The following is a 23,243-nucleotide window of genomic DNA, read 5'->3' on the forward strand; positions in this document are numbered from 1 at the left end:
TCGGGTTATACAATTTGTAACATATAATGTTTTTTGTTTCTCCTAATGTTGACTTCGAGTAGACAAACTTCCTAAATACTGAAATAAGAGGGGAAAACAAGCAAATATGAAAGTAATGCAAGCTAGGTAGTCTTGACCTTCAAAAGTCAGCAAATGGCTACAACACAGAAAGCTACTCAAACATGTCTGTATCTATAGACAGCGAAAGTAAAAACAAAAAAAACGGACAAGGTTTTACCGGTTTGCCATATTTCCCCAATATTTGCACTTGATCCCACAAGATGAAATTACTAAAAAATTCAGCAAACTTTACATATATATATATATATATATAACACTTACTATAGATCTTTCTAAGTTAAAGGACAACCAAGTTATTTCCAGTTTTAAAGTAACTTTTGCAAAAAGATAACCAATACCTTCACTTCAATGGAGTGTTTCCTAGTTATGGATTTTGGCCACAAAAAAATTATGTTCATTCTAGAACCTTCTCCTGCAACAATTTTCTAGTCATCTTTTTTTAAAGATTCTTTTCCACTTTGAAAAGTTGCCAAAAGAAAAATGGAAAAGACAAGAAAACAAAACTCAACTTCCCGTTCTCGTGGTGCATAAATGCGTGACAAAAACGCATACTTCTCTTACTCTTCAAAACGGGAAACAGTCAAAGATAAGAATTCAAAGTCAGGCAGTCTTTGCTCCTTTATAAGTCAAGACATGGCTACAAGGAAAAGCTGCTTGCTAATGATAGCCACATCTACACATACAGCTTTTTTTAAGCTATCAAAACTGAAACGGTCGGGTGAGGATTTATAAAAACTACCAAGTGACAGTCATTCACTTGGTAGTGAATGACAATTTCTTTAACAAAAGCCCTTTCAATAAAAGTTAAGCACTTCTCCTTCTAAATACACACAGCTGAAGTATCGTCTTTAATTTCTAGTTTTTTAAGCTGATCAGGTTCGTCAGAAAACTTTACGAGTGATCCATGACTTCTTGTGTCGCTGAGTTACAAAAAGGGACAACAAAAAAACCCCAGGAAATTTCTCTTTGTAACTTCAAAATGGGGAGACATCCCCGACTTCCTATTCTGCAAACATACGAGACATAATTTGCTTAGAAAGTTCTTAAAATGGGGGGAAAAATGGAACGTGCCAAGTCATTCAGGTAAATGTGTGATAATCTTCATACCTCTGAGAATGCACATGAACTGCATGAGGATTTTTTACTTTAAGTAGGCCTATCTAGAAACTTTCGATTAGTAATCCATAACTTCTGGTTTCCCTGAGGTATGAATCTGAAAGACCTTTTTCCTTTTTAGCCACTTTTCAAAATGGAAAAGATTATATCTTTGCAAGACAGAAGGATGGATCTGACTTTTAGTATATTTCGGGAATATCAAAAAATGGTCAAGCTTTGTGCATTTTGTTTTTTCATAAATGTCAGATTGAGAAAGGCAATTTCAAATATTTTAACAGTACAAATTTTTACGACGACTTGATTTCTGTCTATTGCAGCACCGAGTGATACATATTTATTCAAGTTACACATCAGAAAACAAAACTTTCTAAATGTGAGATCATGCTTCAAAACTGAATGGCATACTAAACATCATAAGAGCCATGGAGGACTTGCAGTTTTTAAATATTTAAACAAAAAAACTTTAATTTTTTTACATTTTTCATAGAAAACTTGAAGGTAAAAATGGTCCATTCAAAAATAACACTGTTCGCTCCTGCGATGAGTTCCTCAGGTTGCTGTGACCTGCAGTATATTCAAGTCCAGCAATCCTAAATCTGAGCTGTTAATCCGAAAAAAATAAAAATAAAATAAAAATTCTCAGTCTCACATTAATCGGAGCGGACGTAGACGTAGCGCACCAGAAAGAGGATTAGCTGTGGTTCACTCCGGTTTTTAAGAGTTTCTGGGTCATGGCAGGAGTGACAGAGTCACAGACGAAGGGTTCTGGAAACCGGACGTCCTCATCCAGCTCTTTGATGAAATGCTTGAGGTCCTCCAGGCAGCGCTCGCGTATCTCCCCGAGGTTCTCCCTGAGCGGGACCTGCAGCTGCTTCTCCAAGCTGGGATCCTTTGCCACCAACATTTTGACCACCATTCCGAACGTCTCGCAATCCTGCCTGTAGACCTAAAGGACAGGGAAGTTTGATTACTTTCTTTTTGCTGTAATAAAAACTGAGAAGTTTTCATATATTTTCATATATTATTAAGCCTCTAATTTGGGGGTGAGGAACCGCCTCCGTTCTTCTCTACCCGTCATCTGGATGCAAACACTTCACAGCACTACACTCGAGCTTACTCCTCTGGTGTGAACACATGCAAAGCAGTGTCAGAACACAAAAGACTTATTCTTTTCTTGTACTTAATGAGCCCACTTGAAACAAGCTGAGAAACAATAAAAAAAAAAAAAACATTTAATTGGTGTTTAGAGGTTTACGTTGGGCGTTAAATGAGCAAAGGACATTTCTGTGCTTCAAAATTCTCCACAATAAAGTGACTATCTTTTCTACACACGTTTGAGTGGTAAAACATAAACGTTGCGTCGGAAAAGCATTAATCTGTTTACAACTTTTCACATTTGAACAAACTACAACCACAAACTATTTTAGTGGGACGTAGCAAACGGTCTGTGTGCAATTTAATCTCGGTATAAATTTAGCAGCTGTGTGAAGGTTTCATTAAAAAGGATATTACCCCAGAGTGAAATACGATGTCTTTCTGTAGCAGGAAGCTGTCCCGAGTTGATGGTTAAATGGAGGACAATCCCGAAAGCAAAAAGTTTTTAGATGCTGCAGAAGACTTTAGACTGTGGCTGGGATTTAACACCCAGCTGGATTGGTCAAGACACACAGCCAGAGCAACAATGGAATTATTCAGATAGATAAAAAGAACCGCCCAGTCAAAGACCAGACCAAATCAATACTTTTGCACACTCAGTTTCCAGATTTTATTTTATTTTTAAGTCATTTTGGGGATCAATGTTAAAAGCTGTTTTAAAATGAGTTAAGTCTTATTGTCTGTAGGTTCAAACAAACAAACAATGATAAACTTGAGTTCTGATTTTCAGAGTGTATTCTAGGGCTATTCAACAGTTTTGTAGCATCTGTAGTTAGAACAGCTTTCTTAGAAAACTTCTGAACTTGTCAATTCAGGAATGGACTGCTATACAGTTTAAAACTGCAAAGAAAATATAAGAACCTGCAGAAAGATGGGTTAAAAAAAACAAAAAACAAAAAAAAGAAGGCATATCTAAAATACACTCCATCCAGTCTGACTGAAACTCATTCCAGAAGAAACATTGGCTATAACTGACAAAATGTGAAAAATACAGAACCAACATGTATGAATATATGTTGCAATTTTCCAACATATAAGCGTTCTGTGCCAACAGGTTATCCAGGTTAAATAATTGCATTTATGGGCCAAAAAAACCGACACAACGTGACATTTAATTAGCTAGTCAGTCTCATCTATCCCAGAGTTTTCTTTTTCTTGAGTCAGAACAAAATGAATTCACAGACACTGATGATGTTACACAAGTAAATGAGCTAGAGGGCTGATTCACAAACACAGTTCATGTAAAAATGCACAAATACGAGTATGTGCCCATCAGGCTGTGTGTTGTAAATTAGGCCAGGCAAGACAGACTTTCAGTTATTCACCAACAGCGGCTTCTGCACTGCGGGGCGCCCTGACTCACCAACTTATTTATAGGACTCCATCCTTCTCTACAGTAGAGACTGTGTGTGTAACTCGAGAGCCAAAAAAGGAGTAAATAAATCAATGAGTTTGATTTAAACGCATGTTTTGTTGCAGCAAATCTAGGACAAAAGTAGTAATCTGAATGTCAGATAACGTCTGTTATTTACCAGAAGTTATTACTTGCATCCTTCAGTTAGTGGAATAATCGAGTCTAGAATTTAAAGATTTCTCTTAGACTGTGTAAGAAGCCTTGTGGGAAAACGTGAGATTTTTTAAAAGTGAACACTGGCTGTATTAGTTTACATGTACTGTGGATTTTTCTTTCATCCTTTTAAGATCAAAATTATATCTGAAGGCTGAAAAGTGTATATACACCTCCCTCCTAGTATTTTGGTGAAACATTCCTTAGCATATTGTGAAGAAACCACAAAGTTTTTGGTAGCCATTAGCAAGCTTTTAGCATATTTCTGTTTTTATTTGTGACAGGAACCAAAGAATAGTAACTAAACTTTTTGCTGGTTGAAGTCAAGGATTTGGCTAGACCATTCTATATGTTAAAACAAAATCTCCCCCCCCCCAAAAAAAAATTACAGGTGTTTCAGGTTAGTATTAAGCTGTTTGCTTAATACGACCTGGACCCAATAAGTCCCAACCTTCTACAAATACTTGCAGAGGGAGGGGACAAAAAGTGGTGTTGGTTTTTAAATGATTTACTTTAACAATAGGAAGAAACAGTCACATCAATCACTTCAGAGGAAACGTACGCTGGTCATCAGGATACAGTTTCCAAACCAGAGGGCGACACAAATTAAACACACCCTGTCCTTTAAACTGGGTGTGTTCCATACACACCTTGTGTATGTATAACATGAGTTGGGATGTTATTCATACAACGTCTGACGGTCTCACTCAGCAGCTAACCATTTATACTATTCGCTCAGGATGCGTTCAATCAGTGTGCGGACAGCGGCTTCTATGAGTGCAGGAAGAAGCCGTTCCTAAAAAAAAACAATGTGCTGGAAATGAGTCCCACTTCCTAAAATCCATCCGGTTATCCAATCAGGAAAAAAAGAAGTAGTTCTCGACAGAATTAGAGCTTCTTTCTTAAGATTTCTTGTGTACTTACACTCCTCACGTCATCCAAAACTCAGACAAAATTACTGTAAAATATATCCATATTTAATGTGAAAATTTTGGTAAAATTAGAATTAAAAAAAAAAACTAAGGGGGAAAAGTATTTTTAAAAAGTTGCAAGAAAAATCTGCATAATTAGAAGTAATTTCAATACAATCCAACATCTATCACACAATAGTAAGGTTTTCTATTGCTACCGGATACATGCACAGTGCAAAAAAAATGTACATTATGACTGTATCTAAATTTACAACAGCTATCAGTTTAACGTTAGCACAAGTGTAACTATTACAACTGGTAACATTAGCTCTATGCTCTCTGTAGAGCACTTTATACATAGATAAGGTTCTCATCTTTACAGCACCTCTTTGCTGACACTGTAAAGAGGCATAAACTCATCTGTCATTGTTTTGGCAGCTTTGCAGAGAATAATCAGATGCTTAGAATGCCAGTAGCTCAATAAATCTTTATGATTCTGCTGATCAATGGAAACCTTTCCGCAACCATCAGTAAAATCCTAACAGTGACAAGATATTCAGATTCATAATAATTTAAGAGTCTGAACTCAAGAAGACATGTGAAAGTGAGATCAGAAGATCTATAAACCAAAGTATTTATACATGTGCACACTTATGTAACAAAATCATTGGAGTTGTTTCATATTTACATGACAACAAGCATGATATTCTGAAGGCGGGTATAAACTTTTCAGGTTGTGTGTTTGTATCTCCCCTTCACCAAAGAATGTAGATTAAGACAGACTGAAAACCAGGACTACCATCCCCATCCAGCTCTGCAATCTTTTTAACAAAAACAGACGAAGCGCTCAACAGTTCTTCTGCGGCCAAATCTATTTATACTCCTAACCCAACGATATAAAACTGCCTTTGTTCCACAGCCTGGGCACTGAGGAGTAAAACTAACCCTTTTATAGCCTGCATGCCTTGTCACTCACTCCAACCACTTTGGCCGAGTTTCAGATCAAGCTAGCTTCAAGACTGAGGCGGCCCGTTAAGGTTTCGACGTCAGACGGTCGCTGAGTGTTTTTAGGAGCTGCTTGTGTTTGTGTCTGTGAGGGCACTAAATCAAAACGGAGAGCAGAAAACCAAACATGTGGCCCACACTCGTCATGTGAGGAGGAATACTGTTTTGACTCACTGCAAAAGTGAGGGTAATTGTATTATTACAGCGTAAAATAAACTAAGTGAGTTTACCTGCACGTTAAAGGGATGATTGCAAATTATGGCCAGCGGACCTGACGAGTGCTCTCAGACGTTTTATAGCTGCTGGTGCAAAGTCTGTGTGAAAGCAGCTTTTAGGTTTTAGTTGGTGTACAGAAGCGCCGACTGTTCTAAAATGAATTCACTAATTAAGAGGAAAAGAAAGAAAGCAGTAGAGATGTATACTCTATGAAAAATGTTGATTAAGTTACTTTTGTCTGGCAGGATTATGTCCCAACAGTCTGCTCTCTTATGAAAAACCACCTTCAAAATATGGAAATCATAAAAGCTTCAGAGAGCAACGACAGAACAAAAAGCTGGAGTTGCAGAAGCAAAAAAAAAAAAAACACCAAGTAAATATTTTATTCCCTCACCAGGCTCCCCCATTTTAATTTGTTTCTTTCCCCCCCGCCCCCGACTGTTATTTGACAAAGAACTCTGATAACATAAAGCAGGACACATTCTGAAACATTCACATTCTTTAATGCAACATTTTAATGTTGCATTACAATGAAAAATCTGACCTACAGTCAGCCACATGTATCAGTATAGAAATATTTAATTAATTTAGCATAATGACACATTGAAACGTGTTAAAGAACTCTATGCTTTTGTTCATTTTTCTCCCTGCAAAATCTTCCAATGCGAGATTATGTTGCTTACCAGGGAGAGGAGGCAATTAAAGTGGCCTGTAGTGCGAGTTAGAATGAGACCATAAGGACTAAACAGTTGGGCTGTAAAGCAGGAGGGAAGCCGCGGCGTCAGCAACAGCACTGCAACAAAGCTGCAGGCTCGCTGGTGCAGCGCGACGTGAGAGAGTGAAATGTGTCCTCCAGGGCAGAGTTAGCTCAGGATTTAATGGTTTCAAGTAAACCAACGGTAGCGTTCACTGGTCCGGGAACGGCCTTCATTAGACAAGTGAGCAGGTCTGGAACCTTTAGCCTGGGGTGCTGCAAGCTCTGTTAAACATATATCCTTTCGTTTATTGTGCGTATACAACTAGTCCCAAACTTTGCTCAGTGGCAAGCTTTGTTCAGCTGCACCTATGTCAGAACTGTTACTAGAGTTACAACACAATGCGACACTTTTATAAGTAGCGAAAGTAGAGAAGAAAACAAAAAAAAATTCTGAGCTTCAGAACATTATAGCAGCATTTGCAGCAACACAGAATCTCAAAGTACTGAATCTGTACAAAGTACTAATTCTGTGTAGAATCTTGAGTTTCTACACAGAATTAGCAGAATACATGAGCTTCATTAGCAGTGTTATTTTTTTATTTAGTTTATCCTAAGTAGTATTATTTTCATTTGCAAATCAGATCAAAATGATTTAAGGTTAGCTCTAAAAACATCCTGAAAAGACTGTTCATTAACCTTATCAGTGCAAAGTAAATGCTTCTATCTCAGCACCTTTCTAGTGTAGTACAATAAATTAAACTATGACATTTAAAAATGGCAGATCACTAGCTCTAAGTAGATGCATTGCACTATGAGTACCTTTTCTATCTCCTTGGCTTTGGCTGCGATGGCCATGGTTCGCCTCTCTTCTAGGTTCTCTGTAGACTTTTTGCTGTCTTCAGTGACCGGAGCCACGATTGGTTCCTCCTTTTCTGCCTCTGGAGGATTACTTTCCTCCTGTAGGGAGAGGAGAAGAGAGCTTTATGTGAATCCTGGCTTTAAAGGAAGCTAAGAAACTGAAAAGCAGATTAAGAGTGACTTTGAACCAAAGGAAGACTTGGAATGTGGGTCAGTAACCTGAAGCCCAGCATCAGTGGATCACCATGACCTGACCTACTGTTACTTCTTTTATAGGAAGTCGAAGTTGATGAAGTATAGTAAAAAGGTCAAACTTAGCTCTACAGCAGTTTTTCCAACATGAAAAGTCGGAGTCACTTATGACAAATGAGTAAGCTCAACTTTGAACTACATCTACAAAGAAAAGCAAAAGGGAACATTAGGATTCCTGTTGATGTTTTCATTATGTATCAAAGCTAATCTAATAATACTCAAGCGGTTTCTACTCATTGACTTGTCCGGTTTTGGACAGGAACTTCAGAAATTGGGAAGCTTCGCAACAAAATCAAGCCTTCCATTGAGCAGACTGGAAATTGTGCGTAAACTGGGACGCATTCCTGCTCATTTCCTGATTCTACGAGAGTTTGACGGGCAAGGAGCAGAACTGCCCGACCAGGACTAAAGTTCGCTCATTCATCCAGGGGAAACGGGCAACGGACCAAGTCATCGTTCATTCCTAGAAGTTCGAGTAAAGACATTACAAGCGACGGAGCATCAAGTCCGGCTGCGGTCTAAAAATGAAAAGCACAACTCATAAGGAATCATCCAATTATTCCTTCCTAGTCATTGCCGAGCGTAGCTCCAGGGAGAAGTCCTGCGTACACGCTTGTGCACGTATGAAAGATCACATTTGTCAGGCTTCGGCCTCCTTTGCTCGAGTTAATAATGAAAGCAACCATAACGGAGCCTTATTTTAAGTGGCTGGGGGAAAAAAAGCTCAACTAGCTTTGCTCTCAAGTCAAAGCTTATTTTTTCCACATATGGGGAATAACGTGAATGTGGTCATTTTTAGAGTATATGTAACGGGCAACAAAAAACACATAAGAGCAAAAAGACATTTTCATTCCAAGATATTTTTAGCGTACTTTTCTAGACAAACATACATGCCTGCATGTTCTAAAATTGAATTAAGATTTATGTTTCCAATGTTCTAACAGTTTGCATTTATTGGAGATGTATTGTCGCCATTGCCAAGGATTTTCCAAACATGAGACTCTCCAAGCACTAGTGCCGACTGAGAAAGTAGTGCTTTACCATAAGTTGATATTGTAGGAATAATTGCTAAACTGTAGAAGCTATTGCTACATATATCAAAAATGAAACAGAAAAAGCATATGATACCTCGCAAATGTAGAAACAAACCTTTCCCCAATTTTAACCACCAACTTCCTTCAATTTTCTAGGAGTTTTATGTGAAAGATCAACATGAAGTAGTTGTGAAGTGAAAACAAACAGATAAACTTTTTTTTTTTTTTAAAAGTGGCATTTCGTTTTCAGCGCCCTTTACTCAAATACCCTGAAATAAAATCCAGCGCAACCTATTCAGCACTGCTTTTCGAAGTCCTGTTAATTTAATCTCAGTAGAAATGGAGACATTCTGTGAAGGCCTCAGAGGCTTTTCAGAAGACATTAGTGAACAAACATTGTCATGAAGAAGAAGAAACACAGCAGACAAATCAGGGATACCGCTGCGGTGAAGTTCAACGCAGGGTTTGGTTATGAAACAATACCCTCGGCTTTGAACATGTCACACAGAATCAATCCATCTCCCAAAAACGGACAGAATATGGCACAACTCTAAACCCACCAAGACGAGGCCGCCCACCTAAACCAGACAAGGGGAGCATAAATCAGAGAAGCAGCAAAGAGGTTGGGAGAAAATGCGGGAGAATTTGGCAATGGAACAAACTAAACGTCCAGAGAAACCATTGTTGGAAAAATAAGCGGTAAGAAATCCTGTTTAGAGTTTGCCGTGGAAAATAGCAGCACTGATCATATTAGAGCACAAACCTTCAGCCTGAACACAGCTTCCCCACCATGAAACATGATGGAATCTGTGGAAATCTCTGAACACGGGTTCAGACTCTCTCTACCTGGTCGGACTCGGCTAGAGATATCTTACAACAAAGAACGAACAAAGATTTCAAAAATGGGCAAAACCGACAGAGTTACCCTGTAAGACTTGCAGCTTTAATTGCAGAAAAGGTGGTTATACAAATAACTGACTCGGGGTGGCTAAATAGAAACGCACACGGCAGTTCAGTTCTTTATTTCTATTTATTGTTGTGGTTCATTTATTTCATTCACCGTCATATGTCTGCACAGATTTCCATTGGCCTACACCAAAAAATAGCACTGAAGTTCATTTGTGATTGTGAAATTTAAAAAATTTTTTAAAAAAAGTTCAAAGGTTAAGAATACTTCTGCAAGATGCAAGAATCCAAGTATCTTGTTATTTTACGTGGTCAAATATGAAATGGCAACAAAGAGGATTTTTGTGCAGAGATGAACCTCCTGGTGACCTTTCCTTTGTTCCAAATCCAGCTCTCCACCCATAGACCACCCTGGCTCACAGCCAGAGGTGGAGCTGCTCTATAGTTACCCTCCTCTTCAGTCAGAGATGGCTCCAGAAAGCCTGCCTATGTGTGAGTATGTCGGCGTGTGCGTGGGCGTGTGTGTGTGTAGAATGGCCACAGCAGGCAGTGACCCAGTCTATTAGAACAAGCTTTACTGAATGTGCACAGCAAAAGGCTTTCATCTCGGCCAAGGTTATGGGCATGTGCCCCAGGAGCAGATCAACAATGCACTGCAGCACAGATCAAACCCAGCAGAACGGCGTGTGTGTGTGTGTGGAGAGGTGGGACAGTAACAAACTTTTATCACAGCATTGATTGAACGGGACATGCGTCAGACAGAGGCATGTTTGTATCTTGCAACAACTCGTTTGTTACCCAACTGTTTGTGCTTTTTCTTTTATACTTCCAACTAAATATATTCTTGCAAAACGCACACAGTCCTCTCCGTTTTTAAAACTCTCTCTCTTTGTCCCAAAAATGAAAAAGCAGCTCTTGATTGTGGCTGTGGTAGACCAGACCTCTCCTGAACTGGTTCACTGAAACCACAACACCATTGTGACCATAATATAGTCGTTTCATTGGATTTTTGATTAAAGTAAACTCACCACAGACTTGTAAAGTGCTACAAGTCAACTGCTCTCAGCTTCACTTTAGAGAAATGAGGTCGGCGCTACAAAAGCAGTTTGGGATAACGTTTTCGGAACGTCAAAAAGAAATTAAATGACTAAAGGCCAACCAGTATGGGTCCCCATTGCAGATGTGTTTTTTTTAACCTATGGAATGATTCTTTTTGTTTTCTTCTACCGTACATGGAATACTGTTTAACTGAGATGCTTGAAAAATTTGTAATTCTGTTAATTTAGTGATGCAGACATTTAAGCCATCTACATGTTGTTCATAACCCATTAACAATACTCTGTTAGAGTCAACGTAGTTGGGAACGCTGGAAAAATGCCCTTCTTTTTGAGATGAAGCACAATTACACAAAAGTTTTCCTCTCTGAATAATTTCATTTCATTTTAGAACTGTATTTTTTAAAAGTGTTTTGCTAAAATTTCCACTACAAAACCTACAAACAGAAGATCAGGGTGGGATGCAAACAGTAAATGGAATAGTTTGAGCTCTTTTGCGTATAAAATTCTTTCACATATCGTTATCTGTCAACAGATTTTCCCACTTGAGCTGTTCATAGCTGCAGTTTTAAACATGAACTTCTTGGCTGCTTTTCTGAATCATGTTCTCATTGCCCGGCCTTGTCAGTGTAGGTTTGCAGCTGTGCCGTACCATTTTCATTTTGGGATAACGAGAGATTTTACAATGTCTACAACTTGAGATAATGTTGTAGAATTTAACCTTGCTTTAACCTTCACTGGTTTCTCTGACCCATGATGCCGTTAGTTCACTAATGTTCTCCAACAAGCCTCCGAAACCCTGTAAAGAACTGGATCTGCAGAGATTAAATTATATGGAAGCTTATAGTTGCTAATTTTATTTAGTGGTATTAGGCCTGTCGCGATAAACGATAAATCGATTAATCGTACGATAAATTAAAACTATCGACGTCATTTTAATTATCGGCATTATCTTCTCTTCCGGCCTTTTTCTCTTTCTGTTAATGACACTCAATGGAAAAAAAGGCTCAACTCCGGTGCTCTCCACTGCCTCCTCCCTTCCTCATTTCCTTAGTGTAAAGCCCAGCGCACCCTACACGATCTTAGAGCTGTCGGCCGATTGTCGGCCCATTTTCAAACCCTGACAGACCACACATTACCCGACAGAAATTCTAGGTATAACGGTTCGATCGGGTTCGGTCCTGCCGTGTGGTGTCCAACAATGGGCACAAAATAATGGCTGCAAGTTCAGTGAACTAATTTTAAAACCAGGCATTAATCAATGCTTTACTACAATCTACCTGCAATGCATGTGGCTAGTGTCAGCGTAAAGTCCTGACTGAATGAAAATCATTATAACCTATTTACGTCACGTTAACAAAGAACAGCTGAAAAGTTACCGGGTTTATCAACTGCAGTAGCGATTTCGCTCCAACTCCTCCCCTTGTCATTTCTATATTCTTTGCACGTTGAATAAACATTAATGTTGTTTCCACGTATCATCTCCAATGTCCGCTGGACTTCGGGTTGCGCCGTGTCAGCTGTTTGGGATTCCCCTCCGTAATTTCCCCTCAGAAAGCAGGAGGAGAATCCACGCTTTCTGATTGGCTGTCTGTCACATTCAACAGGCTGCGTTAAAGAGCCCAGTCAGGGAAAATCCCTGATTTAGATCGGAGCACAACGATGATCTACTGCATAATCTACTGATGATCTACTGATTTACTGCATAAATTCTGTGTACAAGTATTTTCATTCCTTTCTAATTTGGTTAAAAATAAAAGTTAAGTACTCCTAAAAAAAACCAGAAGACCAATATTGATTCACAAAATAACATTTTGGTAGCAAAAATCGTTCAATTCTAACAATGAACAACCTATGTAACTTGCAGGAATAAACACTGAAGTGATTAACAAGCAATTCTTTCAGAGCATTTACATTTTTGCTCAAGATCTGAATGAGGCGTAAAATACAGAAGCCTCTCAAATTCAAGTCCGAACGCTGCTTACGAGACCTGTGTTGCACATCGACGTCTCAAAAAAAAAAATTAAACGTCCAACAGACACTCTTGATCTGAATAAGGAAACGATTGTTCAGTGTAAACAGCATAAACACATCTTAATGAGTTCTGTTGGGACTCCGCTGTCTTTGCGGTCAAGATCATGTGATAAAGTTATGACTCGGGCTACTGACTTAACCCCTTGCTTCTGGGTGGCCTCTGCTGCACACACACACACACACACACACACACACACACACACACACAGATCCCTAATCACAATCACATCTGATCTTATTTACCCTCCTCTGCGCAGCTCAAGATGGATGACATGAGCAAAACAAACTACTATTTACAATTTGGGCAGGAGCTGTACACTAAAAGTAGTTTTTAAAAACTTGGTCAACACTTGAGCCACTTTCCTTTACCATTATCAGTCCATCTGACTGAAGTCTGCTTATACCACAGATAAACAGTGCAGGCCTGATGGCTTTTTATGCTGCGGCTGAACGCTGCTTTAAAAGCCATTAGCATGCTTCGGTGGGACTGAACGCTTACAGCGAGGATGGGATTTAAGAAGTTCCAGATGCACCCTGCTGGAAGGCGTCGAAGGCAGAGAGCAGGGCGACCGATTAATAAAGTTGTTTTGCATGAGCAAATTTAAGCCCAAGTTGGTTGTTTGTTAAAAACACAAAGGGTTCTTATGCTCCACTTCCCTCGAAATATCCTTAAATTTAAGCAGACGTTTCTTTGTGGCTCACCTTGTTTGATGTCGCACTCTGTGGGGAGCCTTCTCGTGACAAGCCAGGAATTTTGTCTGTAATTTTAGGAAAACAAAGAAGAAAGAGAACAAAGGGCTGATACACTGAGCTTTAAAACGGCAGCAAACATGAAACATTATCCACCAGAAAAAGGACATTCAGGAAAGGGGTTGAAAAAAAGTGATGAGAAGCTGGGATTCTACGATGGAACTGGAGAACAAGAAAAAAGCGTGTAGCTTTCGTAGCTAAAACACAGCAACGCGTTAAGTGTGGTCACCAGTCGAGCTCTTTAATATGGTTTTTCTTTCTTTTCTCCCATTTAAATCGTTTAAGTTTTCTGGGTCAATTAAAAAACTAAGGTAAACCCTAGGCGCCCAGAAAAGAAACATAAAAATACGCCAGTGGAAACACCGGCTTCAGGAATATCCATCAGGCACTCTTCACCCTCTTCCCACTACTTCCCCTGAGCGTGAGCTGGTGGCATCTTTACGAGCCCTGATAGACGGGAGGACAGAAACGAGGAGAGGGGCTTCCTGCAGGACACGTTAGAAACGCTTTCTGTCAACTCAAGTTACTCGGACTTAACCGTTTCGTTTTCCATTCATTTGTACTCAAAACTGCATTTTTACTTTTTAGAATTAGTACGACTGATTAGAGAAATATTGTGGGACGAAAAGAAATGTGTATTTTATTTTATTTATGCTTTCTTTCCAACAAGTCCTTTTGCAAGAATAGTTGCATTCTTTCAGAGTTTTTGCCCTTTTTCGTAGAGGATAAGAAACATATGATGGACAATGTTCTGGTCAGAGGAATTTGAACTGTGTGACATGCATTTAAAACCTTGTGTGGTGGAAACCCAACGATGCAACGCACCTCGAACACAGTAGCTGTGAAACAAGGCGGTGGCAGCATTGAGATGTGGTGATGCTTCTCGGGTCAGTGAAGCTTGAACTAGGATGGAGTAAAGTACAGGGCAATCATAGGAGACTTTGTGTTTGTCTAGCACAAAAAAAAATCCCAATGAGATATCCTGGGATTTGTGTATCTGTAAAATAAAACGTGGAGAAGTTCCGAGGTTCAAAAATACTATTGCACGGCCCTGGAGCCATATCCTCTAACCTCAAACAATAAAGAGTTGAGAAAGCAAAATTAAACTGCTCAACTGGGATTTCTTGCATTTGCATTTTACATCAGTAATACTTTTAATAAAAGTCCAGGTCAAGTTGGTCACCAACAACTAGACTGAACTTCACTTACCAATAATCTTGGACTCAGTATAAGTTTCTTCATACCCTGCAGGAAGACCAAACCATAAAATCACTAAGCGGAGGACGATACTTGGGGCACCCAACATAAAAAAAAACAAAACTATGACCCGGTCCCTTTAATGGAAGGTTTAGTCACGTTTCTCCGCCTTAAGGCCATTTTATCATGCACCCCCTACCAGCTAAATCATTACCAAAACACACCATTATTGTTCTGCAATGTAAAGAAAGCACCTATACTAATCAAATACATATTTTACAGGAGAAAAGCTCAAGGTGAGATGGAAAGCACAGGATAGCACCAGCTCTCAGAGTAAATTGGAAAGTTAAAGGTTTGAAGGCAACAAAAAAATAAATAAATCATGCAGCACATAAAGAGATACATTAGCACTTTCATGTGTTTACATTAGATCTGTCGGTGGGTAAAATGTGAGAATTTTGTCAAAAAAGAAAATATAAAAAAAATCTAATTCTACTATAATTAAAACTATTGTAACAGCGACAGTCAATGAGTAGGAACAATGAAATGTGCTATTGTACCTCACAACAACAAGATGAGGTGACTTCCTTGTTCTAATTAATGATTACCCCCACTAGGTTATTGTATATTTAAAACTCATGAGATAACCTGCTTAAGACCTGGGTGAAAAATAGACTAGAGTGAAAAACAGCTGAAGTTTCTGGGCTGGCGTCTGAACTTTAAATGTTTACAGTAAATGTCCCGATTCCAGAAAGTCTTTTAATCCTTTTATCTTTGCTGCAATCCTCGTCATGTTTTGTGCACGATAAGGATGCAAAAAACGGTCATCACCCAGGTCCAAGCTCGCTCACGTGAGTTGGTGTACAGACCCAAAATGTCATGTCCGCCCTGAGGAAAGAGCGCCCCCCACAGGTGCTCAGAAACACCTGTGTGACTCTCTGGACCGTCCAAATCTGGAAAAGCCAATCAGCCAGATTGTCAGTCAAAGAGACAGAATGAGGTAAGGCAAACAAAAGAAATGGAAAACAATGGATGCACATTTTTTGACAAAACGTTTGTTTTTGTTTTGTTTCTGTTGAACGATGCCTACATGTATTCAATCTTTCTGAAAAAGTCATTTGATCTCTAATGAAAAATGCTTGACATGCTTATGTTGAATGGATTTCTTGCAGGACTTGGTCCAATAACTAAATATTTAGTAGCTTGAAGTCCAGAGAACAAAACATCAAAGCAAAGTAATAAATTACTGCGAAGTAGAAAGGAAATCTCAGTTTTCGATACATTTACGAAGAAATTGAAATAAAATCTGAAAACAATGTTGAATTTTCTTTACTTTTCACAGTAAGAAACTACTTAAGTTTTGGTTCATCACAAAATACCCCCAACAAACTGTTGTTGTAAAATATTAAAATGTTCCAAGATTTATTAATATCTTGAAAATAATTGTAATTGGCTCATCGAGCTATTTATAACCCTGATTTCAAAAAGCTTTAAAATATAAAAAAAATTATGCATGTTTTGTACATACTCTTGCCTTGCTGTGTGGAAAAAGGCAGGTTCTTTGCCCTGTCTGGCGAGTAGCCTCTGCTGCTCACGCTGGAGCCAGAGCGACTGTGAGGGGAGCGGGCCACCTCGCGGCGGACAGGGGAGCGTTCTCTTAGGGGAGGAAACAGGGCTGCCTTCCTCCTGTAAGGATCCCTTTCCTCCCTGGAAAGATGAGAGACATGAATTGGTCTCATATTTGTCGTATTCCAACATTTCAAGTGGAAACTGGAAAATTGTTCTCATTTGATGTCAGATCCAGTAATTTGCCACAATTTCTGTTCGCGGTTCCATTTATTCTAAAACGCAGGGCAAAGTCGCCATCTAGCGTTCACTATGATGTACTGAACTTCATTTTGGATGACAATATTGAATTATCTATCCTATATGTTGCATCTTCAGCCTCTAATGACTTTCTAACATTAGCTTGAGACAGTGCTAAGAAACAGATTCCCAGGTCGGTGATCAGCAAGTCCTTTTCATACCCTCTGTCCAGGTTGCGGATGGCTTGCACTAATGTGTCTTCCCCGCTTTCTGGCAGCGATCTGGCAGCTGGATAAACGCCCTGGCTTCTCACACTGGGAGGTGGAGGTGCACGAGCACTGAGGGGAGAAAAAATTAATTACATAAATTAATAAAAACACTGATAAATGGTTGCAAAACTCTAAGATGATTTTTGAAATGAAATATACAAAACAAGTCTGGATTTATATCCTGACTTGTTTTAACTAGTCAATTTTACTGAATATTAGTAAATGATTTGCGGCAGCATTAAAATTGTATGCAGTTTGAGGAACAATGCAAACAGTTTTTCTGCATTGCCAGTTCATTCACTTGTACTTTTTTTTTTTATCTTCTCTGTTATTACAAAGTATAATTTTTTTTATTTATTTTTTTATTAAAAATATAATAGAAGCTGTTGTGGTTAAAAACTAAGGGTAGAAAATACAAATAACTTATTTATAGAAAAGTGCTGAAGGCTGAAAGGAATGTTTGGGGTTCTCTCCTGTTCCTGTTGCCCTTAGCAACTTGATCTTAGATAAATTGAAGATCAATTGAAGGACTTTTAGTTTCTTTAACACCAAACTAAAGTTACCTAAATCATATGACCATTATGTGAGGCAATGTGTAATAATGGATGATCAATGAAATATTAAAGCATTGGCATTCATGACTAACTCATCATTGTGGTACAGAAATGAGGTCTTTAGATGGAAAATTTACAAAATGTGTTCACCGTGTCATTTTGTGCAATACTCCAAGAAATACAAAAAGGGCAGGGTAGTGCATGAAATCTTGGCAAACAACCTTAGACTTTAACAAAAAGACAAAAAGAGAAATAATTACCCAAACTCCAAGGATCGTCCCGAATGAGGGTCTTCTCTCGGTACTCTGTAGGGAAAGTCTTCCTACAATTTTTTTTTTTTTTTTGAAAAATACAAATAACGGAAAAAAAAAAATGCAGTAGATTAAGGTCTTCTTTGTATGCAATTTAACTTTCACCAATACTTGAAGGGTAGAACGATTGCACATAAAGAACGTCAACTTCAATAATGTGACATTTTATCAAAGCAAACATGACAAATGTATGCAAAAAAGAACTAACAAAGGGATCGTTTTATATATACCCTTCGTGCCGGTGGGATTGCTCTGCGCTCAGGAAAGTGGTGGCCCTCCACTTGGTAGCCCCTCTGATCGTCATGGAAACCTCGAGGGCCGCCTCCATTCGGGTAAAAACGGGGACCTCCTTCGTATTCATACCCGCCTCGACCGTACTCATCCTCCGGTCTGCCAAACGGGCCTCTCCTCTCGACGGCTCCGGCTGCCCTTGGATACGGACCCTACGCAGAAGCGTGGAAAGTAAGAATTCTTGGAAGAAAAAAAAAAAAGTACATCTTTTGTTGTCTAAAAAATGGTTTTGTTGGAATAAACAAAGCTTGCAATTTGTGCTCCGAATGACAAGGGCAAAAAATAAAAAAAAGTAAGCCTCTACACACTTACTGGCCTTTCTTGCATAAAGCGGTCTTCATACACCTCCCGTATACTTCTGTCTCTTCTGTATGTCACTGTGAAAGGACAATAATAAAAAAAACATTGCATCATTTCAGAAGGAAAACTTGCATTATATAGATGTGCAACAGAGTGAAATATGTCAGGCATTTAATTCTTGTAATTTTGATGATGATGGCTTAGAGATAATGAAAATAATAATAAAAATAAATCAGCAGCTCCGAAAATTAGGACACTACTTAAGACAAGCGAAAAATGATCATTTACTGCAACAGTGGCGAGGTGATCAGCCTGTGGTTCTGCTGAAGTGTCACAGGTTGCTTTGAAATCATCCTTCAGATCATTTGCCTTGTTGACTTGATGCCTCTTATATTCCTCTTGAAGATACCTCAAACTCTATGAGGTTCAGGTCAGACCAGCCGCTGGTCGCCGACGGCATGGTGTTTTCTTTGTCACGTTCCGTTTTTTTTACATGCAAAGCACCTTGAACCGCATTGCTGCTGAAAATAATCTGAAAACAAACTTGATCGATTGATCTAACTTCTCCACAATATTCTAATCTTCCAACATAACATTTACTTTCACTATCAGTTTGCCATAATCATCAAAAGTACAAAAAAAAAAAACACTTGACAAAATTCTCTCCATGTGTATTCAATCCATATAACTTATGAGTTATACTTTCTGAATGATGTGACAAAATACAGAACTTTATTACAACACCACCACCACCTATAGTTGGTACTGTTACCAGATTCCCTAGCCTGCTCCACAATACATAAAGTAGAATTTACATGTGTACAAGTTTGTAGTAGTATTGTGATAAAATGAGAGAAAACAGGGATTGTGAAATGCAGCCCTTGTTTTGTTTACTTGTCCCTTAAATGGTGCCTCTACTATAAAGGCTTGGCTGGTTACTTACTTTTCAAGTTTGTTGCTTTTCGGGAAATACGACCTTCAAGCAATCTGTGGAGAGATTTTCAATTGCATAAATAGAATAGCTAAACATTTCTGAAGAAAGCATGCACAAATCTTAATCTGAAAACAAAAACATAAGTTGATAGAAAGATTTATAACACAACAAAAAGCATGAACGCAAGATAATTCAATGTGAAGCTTATAAAATGTTATTTTACCACACAAAAACAACTAGTTTCTGTTTAACTTGACCGATTTCGTTTGGGCTTGTTGTCCTGGAATATCCTCGCCTTTGCTCTGTTGGCTTCGACAGCCATTTACTATCACAGCACTGTTGGTTTTAACGTATTAAACACACCAACTCAATGCAGGATAAAAAAAGAAAGAAGAGCTAACTCGGCTAACCCGTCTGTGCAGCAAACATTCGCACGTTTTGTTTGACGTTAAGTGCAGGTTAGCTTTCAGTCACTAGCGCATAAATTACCCAAAACAAATATTTACAGAACTTCTGGTCGTGCACAACCAACCGTATTTTAAAAATAAAGTAAAAAGCAATTCCTCTGAGCGGAAAATATCAAAACAGTCTCACCTCTTATTGCCGTTGAGCTAGCCTAGCCTTTCAGAGTTGCTACACAAGACGTATTTATTAGAACGAATGCGTCATCAAGCTGCGACGAGCAGGCAGCGTTTTGTTTCTGTTAGCTTTGTTATTTAGAAACACAACCATTTTCTTGTTTTGACATAACCAAACTGCGATTTATTAGTGACATCCACATAGGTAAGTCTTGCATTGAACTCACTTGCGTACACAAAGCCACATGACAACATTGAATTGAAATCGATAAGTGATTATGTTCTTTTTTTTAAATTATTGTTTTGCATCGACAGTCTGTCCACTATGAGTGGGGGTTTAGCTCCAAGCAAAAGCACAGTTTATGTATCAAATCTACCATTCTCTCTGACAAACAGCGACCTGCACAAGGTAATCTGACTTTTTTTGAAAATCATTCTATGCAAAGAGTCTTAGCACAGTTAAAATCTACTTATTTTAATCAACTAATATGTCCGTTTTTGTACACTAACATACATATTTGGGTCATTGCAGTTATTCACAAAGTATGGAAAAGTCGTAAAGTAAGTATTGCCTTTTTTTGTATTTTGTTTTATAACCATTCCTCACATGAATTGAAATGCTATGTTAATTTCAACTTTTTATTTGAAATTAAATATAGGGTACTTAAATATAGATTTTTCCTGCATGAATTTACCAAATGCAAAGTTTTTTAAAAAAAAAACTATACTGAAGAAAAACAAATGAATAATAATTATATTTTGCTTGCACTTGGTAGTACCATAGGTTTGGAGCCAAACGTCTTGCAACACAAGGCACCTCAAAGAAACCAAAAAATTGGATAGGCTATGAAAGCCTGGTCTGTTCATCTCTATGCGTCTTTCTTTTTGACTGCCAAGTGGTCAGATATTTATTTTTTGTACTTGTGTACATAAGCTGTTCTGAAAGTGGATGCATGGTGAGGCAAACTAGCAGGATTGGAATCATTATTCATTTATTTATGTGGTCAATTTTGGTGGGAGTAATGAACAATGCAGCAGTCCTGAAGTACTAAAAAATTACGACCATGTGTTTTTTTTTTTGTTTGTTGTTGTTTTTGAGTAACTTGAATGTTATTTTGATTAATACAGGTTTCCCTGGCCTCCTTTGTTACTTATTTGATGTCACCAGATGCATTTACACCTGGACGCTTTTAGAAAAAAATATAAAGTTGGTGTTTGGCTTGAATACATCACAATTTACGTAATTGTGGCAAAAGAGAAACAAAAAATGTCTATAAAATATTAGTCTATAGCCAACAAACTATACTTGAGTTCAAGTTGGATTGATTTTTCATAAAGTTCTGGCTTGTTGCATTAGAAAACATTTAATCTGCTCACAATTTCTGTGCTGTTTATTCTAGGGTTACAATAGTGAAGGATAAATTCACCCGACAGAGTAAAGGAGTGGCGTTTGTCCTCTTCTTGGACAGAGAAGCCGCTCACAATTGTGCAAGAGCAGTGAACAACAAACAGGTAAGCAATACTGAATGACTACTTGCACAAACTACAGATTTCTGTCAGTGTTTCTTTAATGCATGTTAGCTAAAGTCTCACTTTAGTTATAAGGAAATTTCTTTATCCACCCAGTTGTTTGGCCGAACAGTTAAAGCCAGTATCGCTGTGGACAACGGGCGAGCAGCAGAGTTTATAAGGAGACGGAACTACACGGACAAGACCAGATGTTACGAGTGTGGGGTGAGTGAACACGCAACTTTGGGAAAGGCAGACTTGTAGGAATGGCCTTTGTAAATTCAATCTATGCATTACAGGAAACGGGACATCTGAGCTATGCATGTCCTAAAAACCTGCTTGGAGAGAGGGAACCACCAAAGAAGAAAGAAAAGAAGAAGAAGAAAAGGGCTCAACAACCTGAGCATATGTAGGAACTGTATTATAGTGAATAACAGAATGTATTTTTTGAACGTGTATATATATATATATATATATATATATATTTATATGAATTTCTTTTAGTGAGGAAGAGGAAGAAAGTGAAGAGGAAGGAGAAGACCCTGCCCTGGATAGCTTAAGCCAAGCCATAGCTTTTCAGGTAATTCTCAGCATTGCCGTATGTGTAACATATTTATATTTAGCATGTGTATAACCAAAGTCTCTTGCTACATTCGCTTCAGTTAAAATCTTGCCATAATGGAAGTATGGCAAAAAGACAGAAAAATATACAGAAAGTTTTAAGAAGTCCCATTTGCAGATTACCACAATCTATGTGGCAAACATGTGGAAGAAGGTTATCTGGTCAGATTAGACCAAAATTGAACTTTCTGGCCTGCATACCAAGCAATTGGTGTAGAAAAATTAACACTGTGCCTCACCCTCAAAGTATCGTTCCTACAGGGAAACATGATTGATACTTTTGTTCAGAAAGTTGGAGTTGATGGAATGATTGATGGTGCTAAGAACTGGTCAACCTCAGAAGGAAACTATATATAGAGACAGCAAATCACATCACATTGCCCTATGGAAGTTTGGAACCTTCCCACAAAGTCGCCAATCAAAGATTTGAGCATACCAGCATTTATGTGGTGCAAGAATTACAAAACCATTGAAGAAAGGAGATTTCTACAACTTTTCATGAGCCAATTTGCTCAAATGGCCAAAGTGACCCTCTGAAAAATTGCAATCAGTGCATCTTCCAGGAGTCTTGTAAGCTTCATGAGCTGAAACATCAGAACAAATAATAAAAATCTGTTTACTCTGTGGTAGATGTTTCAGATGTTTTTGACACATTTTGTTTTCCAGTATGTCTAATATGGTAGAGTTTATGTCAACTAACAAACTGTCTTTTCTGGGGCGTCTCTCCAGCAAGCCCACAGGGAGGAAGAGGAGAAGAAAAAGAAAAGGCAAGCGGAAGAGGACAATGCCCATGCCTCGACATCCTCAGACTCTAAGAAACCAAGGATTAAAAAGAGTGCATACTTCAGTGACGAGGAGGAACTGAGTGACTAATACACAGACTTTTAAACCGCATACATATTTATCAAATTGTTTTCTGGGGAAGTCGAGTTTTATCTTCTTCAAATATTTTCTTAATAAAATTAGCTTTGCTCGTGTGTGTGTACTGTACATATTTATTGCTGTGGGGCGGGTGCTAATTAAAAGTTTAATTCATATGGGGAATGGAGGAAAGATATATTTCTTAACACTTTGGCTGAACTGACTGGAGAAAATTTTTTACAATGCTTTTCAGTTGGCAAATTAGCTCAGTTGTTTTAGAACTTGAAACAGGAGCAAGGTTAAGAATTTAATTCAGAAGAAAGTGGAACATGCTGTTTTCAGTTTTCAATTATTTATTTCTGTTAAATCATGAGG

At 38.4% G+C, this 23,243-nt stretch overlaps 2 protein-coding genes across 7 annotated transcripts; one reads left to right on the forward strand and one right to left on the reverse strand.

The window, feature by feature from the left end:
- Positions 1-681: 681 nt before the first annotated feature.
- pphln1 (periphilin 1) lies at positions 682-19,977 on the reverse strand. Of its 6 annotated transcripts, XM_032589132.1 has the most exons (13): positions 19,894-19,977; positions 19,309-19,352; positions 18,378-18,442; positions 18,005-18,217; positions 17,724-17,785; positions 16,862-16,978; positions 16,363-16,541; positions 15,704-15,787; positions 14,847-14,882; positions 14,463-14,540; positions 13,590-13,645; positions 7,568-7,705; positions 682-2,143 (listed from the first exon to the last, which is right to left on the reverse strand). In XM_032589132.1, coding segments are annotated over exons 2-13 (1,284 nt in total). In that variant the 5' UTR covers positions 19,310-19,352; positions 19,894-19,977; the 3' UTR covers positions 682-1,888. The 6 variants fall into 6 exon arrangements, with proteins under 6 accessions (XP_032445023.1, XP_032445025.1, XP_032445024.1 ...); XM_032589134.1 differs by lacking the exon at positions 15,704-15,787; XM_032589133.1 differs by lacking the exon at positions 14,463-14,540.
- On the forward strand, positions 19,955-22,984 carry zcrb1 (zinc finger CCHC-type and RNA binding motif 1). Its single transcript, XM_032589138.1, has 8 exons — positions 19,955-20,082; positions 20,193-20,286; positions 20,410-20,438; positions 21,278-21,389; positions 21,504-21,611; positions 21,686-21,795; positions 21,891-21,966; positions 22,737-22,984. The coding sequence occupies exons 2-8, from the start codon at positions 20,203-20,205 to the stop codon at positions 22,878-22,880; spliced, it is 663 nt and encodes a 220-aa protein (XP_032445029.1). The 5' UTR covers positions 19,955-20,082; positions 20,193-20,202; the 3' UTR covers positions 22,881-22,984.
- The last annotated feature ends 259 nt before the right edge of the window (positions 22,985-23,243 follow it).

This window comes from Xiphophorus hellerii, chromosome 17 (assembly GCF_003331165.1).
Source record: "Xiphophorus hellerii strain 12219 chromosome 17, Xiphophorus_hellerii-4.1, whole genome shotgun sequence".
NCBI classification, from domain to species: domain Eukaryota; kingdom Metazoa; phylum Chordata; class Actinopteri; order Cyprinodontiformes; family Poeciliidae; genus Xiphophorus; species Xiphophorus hellerii.

Bases quoted from the DNA above. Each gene is read 5' to 3' on its own strand.
- pphln1 (XM_032589132.1), bottom strand. The intron at 14,883-15,703 runs GTCTGTACACCA...GTCTTCCTGCAG, and splicing joins GGGCGGACATGACATTTTGG to GGTATGAAGAAACTTATACT. The intron at 13,646-14,462 runs GTGCGTTGCATC...CTAAAATTACAG, and splicing joins TCACAGCTACTGTGTTCGAG to ACAAAATTCCTGGCTTGTCA.
- zcrb1 (XM_032589138.1), top strand. From the start codon at position 20,203: ATGAGTGGGGGTTTAGCTCCAAGCAAAAGCACAGTTTATGTATCAAAT. The intron at 20,439-21,277 runs GTAAGTATTGCC...TGTTTATTCTAG, and splicing joins AAGTATGGAAAAGTCGTAAA to GGTTACAATAGTGAAGGATA. The intron at 21,390-21,503 runs GTAAGCAATACT...TTATCCACCCAG, and splicing joins GAGCAGTGAACAACAAACAG to TTGTTTGGCCGAACAGTTAA.